Source organism: Nicotiana tomentosiformis, chromosome 3 (genome assembly GCF_000390325.3).
Source record: "Nicotiana tomentosiformis chromosome 3, ASM39032v3, whole genome shotgun sequence".
NCBI lineage: Eukaryota > Viridiplantae > Streptophyta > Magnoliopsida > Solanales > Solanaceae > Nicotiana > Nicotiana tomentosiformis.
In genome coordinates, this window is record NC_090814.1 from 95,797,485 (window position 1) to 95,815,811 (window position 18,327).

The 18,327-nt window shown below is 36.1% G+C and overlaps 2 protein-coding genes across 2 annotated transcripts; one reads left to right on the forward strand and one right to left on the reverse strand.

The window, feature by feature from the left end:
• The first annotated feature begins 10,730 nt into the window (after positions 1-10,730).
• LOC104088938 (chloroplastic import inner membrane translocase subunit HP30-2) lies at positions 10,731-14,525 on the forward strand. The gene is made up of 6 exons (XM_009593713.4): positions 10,731-11,190; positions 11,717-11,832; positions 12,520-12,646; positions 13,913-14,061; positions 14,142-14,204; positions 14,296-14,525. The coding sequence occupies exons 1-6, from the start codon at positions 10,891-10,893 to the stop codon at positions 14,324-14,326; spliced, it is 786 nt and encodes a 261-aa protein (XP_009592008.1). The 5' UTR covers positions 10,731-10,890; the 3' UTR covers positions 14,327-14,525.
• A 1,368-nt stretch (positions 14,526-15,893) lies between these two features.
• LOC104088939 (protein RESPONSE TO LOW SULFUR 3-like) lies at positions 15,894-16,517 on the reverse strand. The gene has a single exon (XM_009593714.4). The coding sequence runs from the start codon at positions 16,403-16,405 to the stop codon at positions 16,052-16,054; it is 354 nt and encodes a 117-aa protein (XP_009592009.1). The 5' UTR covers positions 16,406-16,517; the 3' UTR covers positions 15,894-16,051.
• Between the last annotated feature and the right edge of the window lie 1,810 nt (positions 16,518-18,327).

Here is an 18,327-nt window from a genome sequence, read left to right on the forward strand (position 1 = left end):
AGCGCTTGGGCTGAAGGAGCCCCTCCGGAGTCTGTACACCCCCCAGTGAGCGAGGTACCTACTGAGTACGAGTGCCGAGTGCCGAGTACTGAGTGACTGGGATGCATAAGTAATTGTGAGGTATGCCCGAGTGGCAAGAGTGATTGTGAGGCATGCCCGAGTGGCACGAGTGACTGTGAGGTTTGCCCGGGGGGCTGTTTATGAGTGATGTTTTGCCCGAGGGGCTGTGTATGATTTCACAATTTTGCTCACCTTTACATCTTTACTTTGTTTGAAAACTGCTGAAAAATATCTTTAAATGTTTTTTTTACTGAAACTGGGTTTAAACGAGATGTTTTGATTCAAATCCTGATTTTTAAAGCATGTGGTATTTTACTGAGTTTTCCTGATATGAATGTTGTATGCTTTATTGCTCGTCACTACTGCTCAGACTTTATTTATTGTTGTTACTTACTAAGTTGGCGTACTCACGTTACTCCCTGCACCTTGTGTGCAGATTCAGGTGTAGCTGGACACGGTAGCGGTTATTGATTGTTCTGGTTGCAGATTTTCTGGGAGATAGCAAGGTAGCTGTTTGGTGATCGTAGCCCCTGCTCTTCTCCCTCTTATCTTCCTCTAGTTGTATTTAGTTATTTTCCAGGCTGAGTTAGCCTTGATATTGTTAGACAGTTTGTACTAGATGCTCATGACTAGTGACACCCCGATGTCGGACTTTTCATTTCGCACTTTTATTTTGATTGGAACTCATTTACGAAGGTTTTTATGTTAAATAACATTGGAATTATCTTTGAAATAAAAATATCGGTTTGTTTTGGAAATGAGTCGGCTTGCCTAGTTCCACGATAGGCGCCATCACGACATGGGTTAGTTTGGGTCGTGACACGAGCTCTTTCTTGGAAAAATTAGAAAATGACCTAATTAAGGACTATATTACTCTCCTTCAATTAGAGGAAGATTTTTGGAAATTACAATCCCGCATCATCTGGTTAAGTGAGGGTGATGCAAACACAAAATTTTCCACTTATCTACCTTGCAAAGGAGAAGACGCAACCATATTACTGCCCTTCAAGATTCTGCCGGCAATTGGTCTTATTAGAGGTGGGCATAAAATCCGAAAAATCGAATTCTGAACTGGACCAAATTAATTCGGTATTTCAGTATAATTCAGTATCAATTTTTTGGTTATTCGGTATTTTCGTACGGTCATCGGTATTGAGGTTTTGATATTTCGGTATATCGAAATACCAAATTATTTAAGTCTAAACCCACTTTTATTTCTATTTTCCAACCCAATAAGCCTAAGCCCAACACCCAAGCCCCCTAATTCCCTTAGGCCTTAGTCCCTTAGGCTTACGAGTTATGCAACAGACGACACTACCATTCACATCCCTCTCTTTAAACAACACTAAATATCAAAACTTGGTTATTTGTAGGGGTGTTTATAAAAACCTGAAAAACCGAACCAAACCAACCAAAAACCCGATACTTTTTAGGTTTGGTTTGGTTTTGATTTTGAATTTTAAAAAATGATGAAATTTGGTTTGATTTTGATTTTAATCAAAAAATAACCGGAAAAAACCGAACCAAACCGACTATAGAAGTAGCTATTTAAATTTATATATATATATATATATATATATATATATATGTGTGTGTGTGTGTGTGTGTGTGTGTGTGTATTTTTATATAAAGTTTTTAAAATTTTATGGTACATATTAGTTATTTATATTTTTAGTCTAGTTTTTTGCTATTATAATAATACATATAATTCTTTGCCTTTTACATTTTAGTTTGATTGGTAGTTATCTTTGCTAAGTACAAAAATTTATTTCATGTTAAAAATAATCAATTTTTAATTGAGTACTTAAATTATTCATCACTATTTGATTCAATTATCATCAATATATCTTGGTAAATGATAGATTTCTCAAAGAGCAATTGGTTTGATAGTATTACGTTGAAAATGTAGTCTCCAAAATATGTGTTTGGTGTAGTGTATGTCTCGTATTTAAGAAAAAATCGATAAATAACCTAAAAAATCAAAAAACTGACAAAAACCGAATTGATAAAAAACCGACTTAATTGGTTTGGTTTGGTTTCAATATTTAAAGAACCGACTTACTTGGTTTGGTTTTTTTTTTTGGGAAAAATCGATCCAAACCGAACCATGAACACCCCTAATTATTTGTAATAGCTGTTCATTTGCAAAATAATTTTCTCCTTCTAATTAAGCTTAAATTTAGATCATATGGCGAGGACTTCATCTGCTCCATGAAATGACAAAGAAGAACTTTTATTAAACACAAGTAAGACATCTGAAATATGGCAGAAATTTGGAAATCATGTTGCCCTCAGGGCAATGCCACTTCTTGTCACGTTAGATAGGGACGCGGCGATACCGAAACTATACCAAATCGTACCAAACCAAATAAGAAAATACCAAACCGCACCGAACTACTTTGGTACGCTATTTGGTATGCACAATTGATATACCGAATACCGAACTGTAATTCATAAATACCGTACCGAACGCCCACCCCCAGGTCTTATGATGTTCCAGCAATAAAAGATAGTTTTGTCAATTTCTTTAGCAACTTGTTTACATCTGAGCTTATCTCCTCCCCAAAAACATTTCCTATTTCGGCTTACTTAACACTAACTCCTGATGAGTCCTCTCATCTTGCAAGACCTCCAGCTATTCACTCTTTTAAGCGAATGAAAGCACCAGGCCCTGATGGTTTATACTCACACTTCTACCAAAATTATTGGCAGGATATCAAACAATTAGTTACCTCCTTCTGCAAAGACATCTTTGCTTCATAACAAATACCTGCCGAAATAAATAATACCTATATTTGTCGAATACCAAAACTTCGTAACACCACTAAATTAACTCAATATAGACCTATTAGTCTTTGCAACACTATTTATAAAATTATTACTAAAATAATTGTTCATATAATGAAACATCTTCTCAACAAATTGATTAGTCCTACCCAATCCAGCTTCCAAAAGAAGCGTCGTGCCTCGAATAATGCTATCATAGTCCAGAAAATAATGAATCACTTCAATAAGATGAAGGGTAAACTTCCAAACATACTCCTAAAATTAGAATTTAAAAAAGCTTTCGATAGGTTAGAATGATTTTTTATCAAAAAAACTCTTCATTTCTTTAACTTTCCAATAAATATTATCAATCTAATTATGTCATGCATTACTACTTTCTCATTTTCTACTATTTAAAGGTAGCCCAACAAAATATTTTTTCCCCTCAAGTGGCATCTGTCAAGGAGATTCATTATCCCCCTACATTTTCATATTATTTATGGAAATGCTCTCCCGATCTATTAACCAAGTAGTTGACTACCGTACTTGATTACCCGTTAAAATGTCCACAATGGACCCCAAGTCTCAACACATATTTTTTGCCGATGACATAATCCTTACTACAAAAATAACTCTAAGAAGCTGCCAATCGGTAATTAACACTCTTATTCACTATACTACAAATTCGGGCCAAAAGATAAACTTTGAGAAGTCACGGATTTTTTTCTCCAAATATTACATACCACAAACAAGAATTGATATACTCAACTCCTTTCACATGAAAGAGGGCAATGCTTTTGTAAAATACTTAGGCTTTCCCATTTTGCTTGGCAGACCACAATCTAGTGACTTTCAAAATATTCTAGATAACTTTAAATCTAGACTAGTTTTGATGGAAAACAGATTGTCTAACCACTGCTGGGCGAACAACTCTCATACGAGCTACTCTAAACTCCTTACGAAATCACAAAATTCAATATATATCTCTACCACAAAAGGTAATAAAACTCTTTGAGCGATACCAAAGAAAATTCTTTGGGGAACAACCACTCAACGCGAAAAACTTCATCTACTAAAATGGAGCATAGTCACTACTTCTAGAGCGCAAGGAGGATTAGGCATACAAAAACTATCTCAAAAAATGGTGCGTTACTAGCCAGTCTCGCGTGGAGACTATTCCATAACCCAACATCTCTATGGGCAAATGTATTGCTATCCAAATGTTATAACAACACACCACACTCATGTGCAAACTCCTTTGTTTGAAAAAATATTCAAAAAAGTTTGGGTAAATTGCCAAAGAGGATATCTCTGAAAAATTGTAACAAGAGCTCACATAATATTTTGGCATGGCAAATGGTTACAACCAAATACCACACTCAGATCACAAATTCAAAGACCCCTAAATAAAGAAGAATCACTTTATCCTGTCCAAGGCTACATCAAAAATTATCAATGGGATTTAAAGCAAATATCTTTTTAGCTACCTACCAATCTTAATCATCAAATTACCAGTATTTACTTCCCAAAAACCCAAACCACCACGACTCTTTGATCTTGCAAGACCTCCAGCCATTCACTCTTTTAAGCTAATGAAAGCACCAGGTCTTGATGGTTTACACCCACTCTTTACCAAAACTAATGACATGATCAATTACTTCTTTCTGAAAAGACGTCTTTGCTTCAGAATAAATACCTGTCGAAATAAATAATACCTATATTTGTCGAATATCAAAATTTCGTAACACCACTAAATTAACTCAATATAGACCTATTAGTCTTTGCAACACTATTTATAAATTTATTACTAAAATAATTGTTCATAGAATGAAACCTCTTCTCAACAAATTGATTAGTCCTACCCAATCCAGCTTCCAAAAGAAACGTCGTGCCTCGGATAATACTATCATAGTCCAAAAAATAATAAATTACTTCAGGAAAATGAAGGGTAAACTTCCAAACATGCTTCTAAAATTAGAACTTAAAAAAGCTTTTGATAGGTTAGAATGGTCTTTTATCAAACAAACTCTTCATTTCTTTAACTTTTCAATAAATATTATCAATCTAATTATGTCATGCATTACTACTTCCTCATTTTCTACTCTATTTAAAGGTAGTCCAACAAAATATTTCTTCCCCTCCCGTGGAATCTGTCAATGAGATTCATTATCACTCATATTTTCATATTATGTATGGAAATGCTCTCTCGATCTATTAACCAAGCAGTTGACTACCGCACTTGGTACCCGTTAAACTGTCCCATAATGGTCCCTAAATCTCCCATGACATAATCCTCACTGCAAAAATACTCTAACAAGCTGCCAATCGATAATTAACACTTTTATTCACTATACTACAAATTCGAGCCAAAAGATAAACTTTGAGAAGTCATGGAATTTTTTATCCAAAAATTGCTTACCACAAACAAGAATTAATATACTCAACTTCTTTCACATGAAAGAGGGCAATGCTTTTAAAAAATACCTAGGCTTCCCCATTCTGCTTGGCAGATCACAAACCAATGACTTTCAAAATATTTTAGATAACTTTAAATCTAGACTAGCTGGATAAAAAATAGATTATCTAACCACCGCTGGGCGAATGCCTCTCATACGAGCTACTCTAAACTCCTTACGAAATCACAACATGCAATATATATCTCTACCACAAAATAAAACTCTTTGAGCGATCAAAAAAGATTCTTTGGGGAACAACCACTCAACGCAAAAAAACTTCATCTGCTAAAATGGAGCATAGTCACTACTCTTAGAGCGCAAAGAGGATTAGGCATACAAAAACTATCTAAAAAAATGGTGCGTTACTAGCCAATCTCGCGTGGAGACTATTGCATAACCCAACATCTCTATGGGCAAATGTATTGCTATCCAAATGCTATAACAACACACCACACTCATGTGCAAACTCCTTTGTTTGAAAAATTATTCAAAAAAGTTGGGTAAATTGCCAAAGAGGATATATCTAAAAAATTGTAACAAGAGCTCACATAAATTTTTGGCATGGCAAATGGTTACAGCCAAATACCACACTCACATCACAAATTCAAGGACCCCTAAATAATGAAGAATCACTTTATCTTGTCCAAGGCTACATAAAAAATTACCAATATGATGTAAAACAAATATCTTTTTAGCTACCTACCAATCTTATTCATCAAATTACCAGTATTTACTTGCCCAAAAATCTAAACTACCACGACTCTTTGATCTGGGGCATAATTCCAGATGCAAATTTTACCGTCAAATAGTGCTATAACGCACTAATAGGAACCACCAACTCTGACTCTTTCTCGTGGATCTGGAAACTTTCAATAGCATCAAAGGTTAGGCATTTTATATGGCTTTGTAGCCATGACAGATTACCCACAACGAGTTATTTACATAAAATTCAGATTATGCCTAATATTATTTGTCCAACTTGCAAGGCTCCATCCGAATCCACAACACACATGTTCTTCCAGTGTTCGCCAACTCGTACAATTTGGACCAACCTTGGGATCCTTAAGGAAATTGATACTATCCACAATAATTCGTTGCAACCTCTATACTGGCTCAAACGGATTCTACTGACAGCAACTTACCCACCACTACCTTATGGTTTGCCACCTAAAATCTTCTTAACCTTTTGCCTATGGCACATTTGGCTTAATCGTAATAGGAACGCCTTCGAAAACTGTCCAAAATCAAGCAGGTTTGTATTAGAGTTGCTGAATATTATTATCTAGTATTGCCCAATAGTAACCCCCAACAAGAAACTAGTAAATACATATAAATGAAATCCGCCGACTCAAGGTTTTTTAAAATTAAATACATACGGTACAACCACAAAAATACTAGGAAACAATGGAATTGGCTGGGGGGTAATTCGAGATCACGAAGGTAATTGAGTCCGGGGATTTACTGGAAATATCCCAAGTGCAAATAGTCTCAACATGGAAATTACATGCATTAGTAGTAGGCCTTATACTAGCATTAGAACACCATTGCTATCCATTGGAGATCAATATTGACGCCAAAGAAGTAATTACCATCATCAAATAGTGTAATCCACATTATTTAACTCTTGTTGATGACTACAGGTTCTTGCTAATGCAGGTGGGTGATCTTATCATCCATCACACCTACAGGGAGGCAAATATGGCAGCAGATATTTTAGCTAAATATGGCAGTGGATATTTTAGCTAAGTATGGATCTAAGTTGCCCGATAGTTCTGCTATGTGTACCATGGAACAAGTTCTTGCTTTTGCCCTCAAGGAGTACACAAATGACCTAACAGGCGTGACTCGTAGAAGATCCATTCGCACTTGTATTTTTGTTAAGCACCATGACATCACCTCTGTAAATCCTCCGCAAGTGCTCGCACCAGACAACCACACAAATTAAGAATGTAGTTATATAGATACTGGTACCACTGCTTTTTGTAACGAACTATCTGTAATACCCCGGAATATTTCGAAGTACTTAAGTGTAAAGCCCGATAAAATATGCAAAGAAAATAATATTTCATGGTGGCGGACTAGGCTTACGTGTTTAAGGATTGTCTCAGACTTTTTGGGTTGAACAATGCACAGGAAAGTAAAAGAAAATTTTGACGGAATAGTGCATTTCTGCGGTCCATTATGCGACCACAGAATCACTCTGCGGACCGCATAATGGCCGCAGAGTGAGACGGTTAATTGGGTCAGTTTGAAGCAATTATGCGGTCGACTATGCAACCGCATAAATGTTATGCGGTGCATTATGCGATCGCATAACAGTTATGCGGACCGCATAGTGACCGCATACATATATAGTTTTTTTTGATCATTTTATCAGCAATTATGCGATCGATATGCGATCCGCATATCCATTATGCAGTCGCATATGCGACCGCATAACTGTTCCGGAGCTCCATTTTTTGGTTTTTAAAATCCGACCCTATTTCGTTAAATACACTCTTTGGGTCATTTTTGAGCTATTACCTGACATTTTAGAGTGAGAGAGGGTGCCCTATAGTGAGAAGGTGTTCTCCAATAATTGTTCTTCAATTCTTGTCCAAGTTTTGGAAGATTGAGAAGGGAAACTCACTAGATCTTCATCCTAGAGGTAAGATTCTACACCATAAACCTTAATTTCGAAATCATCTGAAAATGGGTAATTAGCAAGATAATATTTGGGCATGAGAGTTGATTATTTTATATGCATGTGATATCAAAGGGTGTAGGAAGATTGTTGAGCTAAAAATGATAAAGATTGGGTTGTGAGATGATGAAATCCTTCATAAAAAGGACATTGAAACCTTATGCACACCTAGTGTTTGATAAAATGCTCAAGTGAGCTAGAACCATGATCATCTTCTAAATTTTGATTCAATTTGTTATATTTCTACAATAGATTGAAGTTGCTAAGAATTTCGGAATGTTTTAGAGTTTAAGAAAGCTCAAGTGAGGTATGTTGGCTAAACTCTTCTCTTAGAATTGAATCCCACGATATTCATGTAAATTATGTAAGTCCCGAGTGATTCATTATGAAATTGGCTATTCCGAGTAAGATTTGGGTTGAAAGATATATGTTCAACAAGCATCCCAAATGCTTTATTAATGTTATGTTACCAATTGAGGATGTGATAAAATATGAGTTGTGCATTAATAATGTTTCGACTTTAAGTCAAGTTCAAATGAAGGCTATTATGCCAAATTTTGTGAAATATCTCTATGTGCTTAGACTCTAAATTGCTCACATGTGTACTACACACCTTGATTTGAATTGTAATTATTGTTGATGATGATAATGATATTTGAAATTGATATGGTGAGCATGAAATACTGAATATGGCCAACGTGCCAAGAATGATCTTATAATTATGGCCACTAGTGCCAATAAAATGAAAAGATGTGAAAATATTATGAAATGCGATAATTGATATAAAAAGGTTGATGTCTCAAATAAGACGGCCTAGCCGATCGGGTCGTGATCGGACACCATGCCGCACACATGATGGTGATTGTGCTGGAAATTGTAATTGAAATGGTAATTGTGGTTGATATCCCTAATGGATGGCCTAGCCGATCGGGTCGTGATCGGACTCCGTATTAAAAATGGTGGTATTGATATTGAGAGTAATTGTGATTGATGTCCCTAATGGATGGCCTAGCTGATCGGGTTATAATCGAACTCCGTACTAAATTTACGGTGGTACTGGTATTTATGAAAATTATGGTTGATTCTCTAATGAGATAACCTAGTCGATCGGGTTGTGATCGGACTCCGTGCTAAAAGTACGATGGCATTGGTATTGTGAACATTGGTATTGCGGATAATGGTAAATCAATACTAAAAATCTCCCAATGTGAGATATGGAAATTAATTTGAACATTGTCTTGATCCTAAATTGAGGTTTGATGTTGATTAAGGCTTTCATTGATATTATGATAATCTTATTTGTATTAATTGTTATTCTATTGAGAGGGTGTTTAGTTATATATACTAGTACTATTCGACGGTACTAACGTCCCTTTTGCCGGGGGTGCTGCATCTTTCAATGGATGCAGGTGGTTCCACAGCAGGAGATATTGATCAGCGATAGCAGTGCACCTTCTTCCCAGCTGACTTGGTGAGCCCCACCTTATTCCGGGGTCATGAATCTTTTGTACTTGTGTATCCTGTTTGAGGTATAGCCAGGACCTTATTGCCGGTATTATCATTGTACTCTTCTTTATCTATAGAGGCTCCGTAGACATAGTGTGAGTTGTGTATTGGTGCTGGAGAAAGACAAACTATGTTATGTTGTGGACGTGTTACTTGTCCATTTGAGACTTTAAAAATGATGAAACTATTGGAAATGAATTGGTATTGTAGACATGAACGCATTTTTGTCTAATTAATGATAATATGTATTATCTCTATTCATGGATAAGTTTGGGTAGAATGAAATCTAACAGGCTTGCTCCGTCAGGTTCACTCGGTTGAGCGCCGATCGCGCTCTCCGATTTTGGGGCGTGACACCATCTAGGGATGGAACTCTAAATGTAGAATGTCTTTTTCCTTCTACTAACAGTGGTGCACCTGCACGCTCCTTGTATGCACATTTTATTTTGAAGTAACGAAAGTACCTAGAACCCGTTTGGCCATAAATTTAGCCAAATTTTTTCCAATTATTTTTTATCAAATTCATGTTTGTTCATAAATTTTATCCATATTTTGACAAATTCCCAAAATTCAAAATTCAAATCCAAATCTTAGAGCTGGTTTTGGCCAAAGATATTACTATTACATTTTTTAAAAATTGTCCTAAACTTTTGTATTTTATGAAAGAGTCCACAATTTATTATTTTATAATAATGTTGCTTCATCTTCTCGGTAATCTGATAGTATATTATGTAGTTCATTATAAAAATAATAATTTTGTACCAAATTTATTTATGTTCATGACTATGGTTTGTGATAATGATAATGAATGTTATTGATGAAAGTACTGTTGGGTATTTGTGATAGTTTTTAGAACTTGTGGGTATAAGTCATCTTTCATATTTTTTTTTTTTAAAAAAGTGAAATATATTTTAAAAACTGATGTCCAAACACATTTTCATCTTCAAACCAAACTTTACCAAAATCAATTTTTTCAAAACAAATTTGGGAATCTAAACTTAATCTTCTGGACCAAAAAAAAACTCACGGCCCTTCTTATAAAGGAAAATGATCAAACATGCCCTTCAACTATGGGCAATGATCTGATTGAGATATTTATTTTGATTCTAAGATTGACATCACTTATACAGAAGCATGCTTTTAGAAGTTAGAACAGTACTATTATAACAACCAGGAAATTGTCTTGGGGAAAAAAGGAAGAGAGAAACAAATTCGGGGGCTGAAATGAGATAAGAGAGTAACGAGTTTTGTCCTTTAGCAAAGATAAGGGTTTAAGGGTGGAATTGGGAGTAAAAGAGAAAACCCACATTAGTACGTTATCCGACCCCCATTTTCTCACACGGCTGTAGCACATCAAGATTTCCTTTCATTTCGAGCGGAGAAAAAAAGGGTTGTGTCGTTACCATTTTCACTTCTCTAATGGGTGAGGGAAAGCAAGGAGTGATGGTAGTCGAAATGCCGAATAGCAGTAGCAGCCAGAACCCAATAGCTCAGTTACAGAACAAGTTCAAGGAATTGGAGATTGGGTTCAAGGGCTGGCTAGCTAAGCAGTCACTACCGGTTGAAGCCGCTGTGGTGACTGCAACCAGTGGACTACAGGGTGCTGCTATCGGTGGCTTTATGGGAACGCTTACACAGGATGTTTCTTCCTCTTTGCCTACTCCTCCCCCGGCTGCCAATCTCAATCCTCAAGCTATGGCCTCTTTTCAACAAGCCCAGGTGTTTGTTTTAGGTTAAATTTTTTGGGTATATTACTCCATCCGTTCTAATTTATGTGACATAGTTTGAATTGGCAGGTAGTTCAATGAAGACTTTTGAAACTTGTAAACTTCTAACTAAGGTTAAAATGAGAAGTGTAAAGTTAATTGTTTCCAAATATAGAAGTGTGTAATTCTTTTTAAAACGGACTGATAAGGGAATAGTGTCACATAAACTGAATGGAGGGAGTATCTATATGTTAACCGTAGTAGGTTTTGTTTCTTGAGTTCAGGAGTTGTTAAATGGGCTTTTATTGTGTTTATACCAAAATTGATAGTATTTACCTGCTTCGTTACTGTTACATATATGCTTTATATAGTTGTTTTACTTATAAGTTCTATCTGAAGTTAACTTATTCTATCATGAGTTAATATAAATGATGGTTAAGCCAGAACATCAGTGGAGGAATTCAAGTTGAAATCTTTAAGAATGACAAAGCTAATTTTTTTTTGATGGTTAAGGAGTGTAATTGGTGTTTTGGTTTCAGGCTCTAGCAGGTGGTCCATTGGTACAGGCCCGTAATTTTGCTGTCATGACAGGTGTTAATGCTGGCATTTCTTGTGTCTTGAAAAGAATTAGAGGCAAGGAGGATGTCCAGTCCAGGTATGCCTATTTTTACTGGATTCCTGTTAAACAAAATTTGCCAGTCAGCATTTATAATCAGGCTTGTTTACTAAAGTAAAGCCTCTAAGTGTTGATCGTTTCGATATTAAGTTGATTTTGCAGGAGAATCCTTAACTTTACTAATTTTTGTTTACACATTTCTATGTCCTCTATAGGTTAGATTTCAGAAGGATGTCCACACACACTACTTTTAGTAGTATAACAACGCTTAGGAATTTGGATACTGTCTCTCCTTCCCTAGGAAGAGGACATGCTTTCCCAAGTTGGCTCTCACTTGAGTATTACAAAAAAACCTTACTCCTCTCCCGTTAAAATTCTTGCATCCATTTCGGTTGCACATTTGGTTTTCGTTGTAGACCAGGTAAAGCAAATTAGGTTTCAATTTACACCTTTCATTTGAACCAACAAAGTCTTTTCGCTCTCTCTCTTCTCTAGCACTTTTACCTTTCTATTGTATTCATTTAAAAACATTTAGCAGTGTCCTGGTTTGCGACCTCATAGAACACAGAAACCCCAATCTGGTTTTCTGTTTTCGATTTTTATCCTTGACCTTTCATTTTTCCTTTTTGATCCTTTTTCTCCTTCCTCCACTCGTCGGCGAATTCTTTGAATGTGCATCTTTTTGTTTATGGTAGTTGTTTGAGATTGATAAATCATTTTTTGCAGTATGGCAGCTGCCTTTGGTTCTGGAGCACTGTTTTCACTAGTTAGTGGCATGGGTGGCCCAAATCCAGTACCCAATGCTTTGACATCTGGCATTTTCTTTGCCCTTGTTCAGGGTGGACTGTTTGAGGTAATATTGATGTAACAAATAGTATACAATGATGCACTCATGTCTCTAAGCAACCCCCCTTCGAGAAAGAGAGAGAGAAGTCTCTATATCACAACTTCTTCATATATCTGTGGAGAAAAGATGAAAGTTTATTTATATTAATGTGACAATATCTGTGTGCTTAATTATAAATAAAACATAATAATAGTATTGGCATGCTATATTATAATAGTATGGCAAAGTTGGTCTGATTTGTTTTTTAACCTTTTACTTTATGACTGGAGTTTGGTTCAATCCAGTACTCTGTATTCTCGTGTCACTAGACTTATATGTCTGATATTATGCCAATCCCTTAGTTTGAATTGTTGTTTTTCCTCCTCAAGTTTTGAGTTTGGTTTCTTTATCAGAATAATAACGCCAATCCTACCAATGAAGTACAGTAGCTGTGACTTGATACAGTTCCTGTTCATTGTCATCCTAATTTGTTTTTGTTTCTAGGTCCCTTCTCAGTTAACAGGTGTACATTAGAACCGAGAACTTAAATATGAGATTTCAGTGTATTTAATGGATGCACTAGATTGGACTTCTAACATGAGCAGTAAGAATGTGGATTTCCTCACTGTTTGAAAATTAAAATATCTAGTTCACCAATATCCTGATCTTTTAAGTTTTCTGTATGTTCTTTCTCTCCCCCTCTCCTCTCTTTTAAAGGTAGACGTTCAGTATTATGGATAAGTTTATAATTGGCAGGTGATACTTCAATAGAAATTTTCGAGTAGTCAAATAAAAGTTCAAGTTAATCTTGGCCCGAAGGCTTTGGTCTAATGATAAGAGCACAACACATGATGTGTGGGTTAGGCATACATCACTGGTTCAAACCCTGCCTCAAACAGAAGGCTGATATTTAAGTGGAGAAGGGTTGAAGGGCAGGCTCATTATCCATCGAGTTTCAAATCGTGCGCCACTGGCCTCGGCAATTTCTCAGATTATCCACAAAAAAATGAGTTAATCTCAATCAAGCTAGATTATAAATCCTCTATTTGTGTCATTAATGGAGCTTCTTACGGCCAGTTAGACATGCATATTCCTCGACTTTATTTTGTCTTTTGAGGTCCATCTGCTACGAAGATAAATTAAGATTTCTTGTATAAAGAGACCTTTAGGACTGTTGGGGTGTGAAATGTAGCAGTCATCATTCCCTGTTTGCACCTAGTTTGTTGTTCTGGAATAGAGTGATAAGCTCGATATCTCTTCGTCCGTAAAATATTGTCTTGTTGGTTCGTGCAGCTAGGACGGAAGTTTTCGCAGCCCCCTGCTGAAGATACACATTATATCAGAACCAGATCAATGCTGTCAAGCCTTGGCCTGCAAAATTATGAAAAGAATTTCAAGAAAGGGTTGTTGACAGACAGCACTTTACCATTGCTCACTGATAGGCAAGATACATTGCATCAAGTAACTGTATTAATCCTATCCATTTCTCATTATTAAACCTCATGCGTTCTCCATTTTGCAGTGCTCTTAGAGATGTGAGGATCCCTCCTGGGCCAAGGCTTCTAATTCTTGATCAGATACAGAGGTGAAATAATGCTTCATGCTAATTAACTTTCTGCTGAACTCTTTTAGTGAATGAAATCATTTAAATAGTCTGTTGGAACTTTTTGCTCTAGGGATCCGGAACTCAGAAAGAGACAAGGATGAACTCACTGCTATTACAGTTGCAAGTTGCAAAAGATTAAATTTTCCTTTGTGGGAATGAGATTTGTATTCAGTATTTTGAGAAATAGTGACAGTTTCATAGTACTATGCTTTATAAAGTTGCAATGAACTAGGCCATTATGGAACTTCTTTGATATATAGCTGCTTCCCAGCATTATATGATGTGCTACAGTTTGCTTAATTTAGTTTCCTAACCCCCCACCCCCTTACTCCCAGCTTTGGAGGCTTATGTTCAAGTGTAGAAGGGTGAAGGGGCAGATTCACTATTCGTCAAGCTTTTGAGCTGGAAACATCAGATTTGTCCATTATTTAAGAAAAAAAGAAGAAAATTGGAGATAATCTTTTCTGGTGCATGAATAAAACTTTAACTTCTCTTGACAAATTTGCTAGTTAAGATTTCAGCAATTCCTGATTTTATTTTCTTGTTTACTGCTATTCTTTCAAAATATGAATAACAGTCTACTGAGGTGAATATGAGATATCAGCTAAAACTTGCTCAAAAAATTTTCTGAAATTATTCCATAGGTGCAGATAATTTTTGCTATTCCTTATCAAGTGCGTGTGTATTTGTAAGTCAGTCATGCCACCATATGTTGAATTGTCCATTGTGGTACCTGGGAAGTAGGAGATTTGGTCTCCTTATATGATCTCGATCTCTTATCATGGTGTCAAGAAATAAATGCGGAATAATCCTTCCTTTCAAATATTGGGGTTGAGACCTCACAAGAGGGTGGAAAAATCATTCGCATGTATTGGGTCTGCCTTCGAAAAAAAACAACATTGACACAGTAGGCTGCAGAATCACATGTGTAGAAATCTGATGAGGTATACTTATCAAAGCTGTCAAAGGCAGAAGCAGTTTATCGATTAATCTTGCTGACTTTGATATTCTTTATTGTTTGATTTGGCAACAGAAAGAGACTAATTTAAAGTTATTAGGGCAGAAACCGTTAGATCAACCTTGCTTACGTTGATCTTCTTTTGGTGTTTGATTTGGCGAAAGAAAGAGAATACAGCTCTCCATTTGATTTCATTCTCAACGTAAGGAGATGTACTAACGATTATGAAAGTTCATTTCAATACAGATAATTTTTCTTTACGGTCTGTCCATTTCAGCGCACTTTCTTTAACACATTTTAACCCAACACTAAAATTGAAAGATGGCATGATATCGTGTTACTCTCTACCTTTAGTTTCACAACTCACACCACCCCTGGACTAATTAAGAGGTGAAATTACTGATTTGGCACTACAGACCTTTTCGGCACCGGGCATAATGTTTACCATTATCGCGGAATTGAGGAGAAGAGAACAGAAGAATATAGATCAAGAGAAAACAACATGATCTAAATGAACACAAAATATCACCATTACACCCCGGAAAAGAAAGAAGAAAGAAAGGTTAATATACACCAAAGAAGAAGGCAAAAAGAAAAAGGTCAATATACACCACAATTCTAAGTTCCTAATCTTACATTTCGTCATTTACATGGAGCCAAAAACCAACCCCACAATAAAAACCGGCCGCCAACAATACACAACAGCCATATATCAAACATCAAATGAATTTTTTTAAAAAGGCTATCTATGTCAATCGGAAAAAGAAAAAAAATAAATTAAACACACACACCCAGAAAACTGAAAAGGAACAAGCTAAGGCTTATGTGCATAATGTTACAGGCATGGCTCTTCCAATTTCCCCTACAATCATTGGGAATTTGGGACGGTAATGGAAGCTGATTCGAGAAGTTTTTGGGCCAAAGAGAGTTGATCCATCAACTGGACGACACGTGTCCTGTAGGTCCGAGCCTGATCAACAGCCTCGGCCTCAACTTCACCAAGCTGAGAGCAAAGTCGCTCCTCAGCCTCCTCCGCCACCCTCAGCCTTTCCCATGTTTTCTGCAATTCCTGCTTCATTTTCTCTTCCCTCTCAATGCTCTTTTTTAATTCTGTCTCCAACTCCTCGTTTCTTCTTCTGAGCACCTCGCTCTCCGGCACGACGGAGATGTCACGGCGATGGGGCTTTGTTTGGTTAGAAAGCACAGCAATTGTCGAAAACATGTTGAAAGAAATAGCAGTAGTTGAGAAAATGGAGAAAATGGTGGAACTATAAAATTTGCTATTAAAACTGAGGCAATAGAAACAGAAATGCAAAGGTGATTAATTTGTGAGGAATATTGTTGAGTTGCAGGAGTCATATATAGCCCCAAATTGCGTATGTCCGGGTTCAATGTATCTACCACCTTTTTTTTTTTTTTTTTAAACTCAGTATTTTGGGTTTCTAATTTTAAACCATTAATTAATTCAGGAGATTATTAATTCCTGTTACGATCTCATCCATATTATATGTCTTTTAAATATTCGTAATATTAGTATATTACAACATCAGAGTTATGTCCAAGCTCAATGTATCTAGCACCGTCAAGCATTTTTGGTTTGTACACAATTTTTTGGGTTTCTAATTTAAAACTATCAATTAATCCAGGGGCTTATTACGTAAGACAATACTAAGGCTCTACCCTTGACTTAAATTTGTGGACTACGTTATTTTATGTCAGTTTTAAATTGCGATGTTGAGGGTCGGCCGTGTCCTTTCCAGATTTATTTTCCCCATTGCCTCCAATTTATTTTTTTATTTATATTCAGTGATGAAGAAGAACTAACAAAAGAAGAACACAGAGAAATGGGAATTTCTAGGTATTTGACTTCCGTTTTATATAAAATCCACCTCTTTATGTTGCCATTGTCATAGTCGGCATTTTAGATGTCCTTTGGACGACTTCTTGCTAATATTTTGCAAAGGAATTGACTTGGCACTAAATTGAAGAAAATTTAGACAGTGTAATTAGGGTGTTTTTGTTTCCTGAAAATAAAAAATAAAATAACAGAACGAAATTCTGGAACTCTAGCTCGCAATTCTTGCCCTGTCTCTTGGCTTTCTCAAACCAAGAAGTACCCCTTCTTGCTCTAAAAAAAAAATAAAAAGCTAAGGTCTGTTGGCTTTGTTAAGTTTAGAATTTTAACAATGTTCAATAATCTAAAAGAATCCTTGACTAATGACATCTCCTTGTGTGCAGATTTGGTAAGCAATGATGTTAGTAAAAGGAAAGCAGATCCTATTCAACGGCTATGTATTTTGAACTTTGTTTTACATGGAAAATGAATCAATCAATCAAAGAACAAAGAAGGAAAGTCACTTAGTCAGCCTTGTCAAAGATTCTCAAGCGTGCAAGAATGGGAAAAGATCCAATCAAGGATAGAGATCAAATCCAGAAAAATCTCCAGAAGCTCAAATCAAGGAGGAATGGAGGAAGCAATTCATCAAGATTGAGAATGAATCTAGCTACCATTTTAAGCTAGATTCATGAGGCTACCCTTGGGTCTTTCTCTTAGATGTATATGCCTCACAAGAAAATAACTCCTAAAATTGCTGCCATACAATCCCAGAAGACAAGGAGACAGAAGACTCGTCAAGCTATAAAGGAAGAAGCAGAAGAACATCCACAAACACGTAACTACATCATATGTTTCTAAACCTTTCTAATTCTTAGTACAGATATTGTATTCTTGAGTCTACAAGTGTCACAAAAGATATGAAGAGTTAGAACACAAAACGAGAGTTGTGTCAACATTGAAAAGAATCACTGTTGCTGTATATCGTTGGTAGTGAACGTACTAAAACCATCATTACTGTAAACTTTCATCAAAGATCTAAGAGAACCTTTGTGACCCAAGGGAACTGGACGTAGGTACCACACCGGTACTGAACTAGTATAAAAACTGTTGTGTCTTCTTTACCTTCCCGTTCCCTTAGTTTATCTCTATTGAAATCAATCACTGCGCAAGGTCTAAGTCGACTAAACTCATACTTAGTCAACTAAGATTTTTAAATCGATTACAATTCACCCCTTCTTGTACTTTTAATTGGTATCAGAGAAGGACTCACGAATATTGCTTAACAACAAGTGAGGAAAAGATCATGG

What these genes read in the sequence shown, in the direction of transcription:
- LOC104088938 (XM_009593713.4), top strand. Translation starts at nt 10,891, where the DNA reads ATGGGTGAGGGAAAGCAAGGAGTGATGGTAGTCGAAATGCCGAATAGC. An exon ending in TTCAGGGTGGACTGTTTGAG is followed by an intron (nt 12,647 to 13,912) that starts GTAATATTGATG and finishes TGGTTCGTGCAG; the next exon opens with CTAGGACGGAAGTTTTCGCA. An exon ending in ATTCTTGATCAGATACAGAG is followed by an intron (nt 14,205 to 14,295) that starts GTGAAATAATGC and finishes TTTTTGCTCTAG; the next exon opens with GGATCCGGAACTCAGAAAGA.
- LOC104088939 (XM_009593714.4), bottom strand. Translation starts at nt 16,405, where the DNA reads ATGTTTTCGACAATTGCTGTGCTTTCTAACCAAACAAAGCCCCATCGC.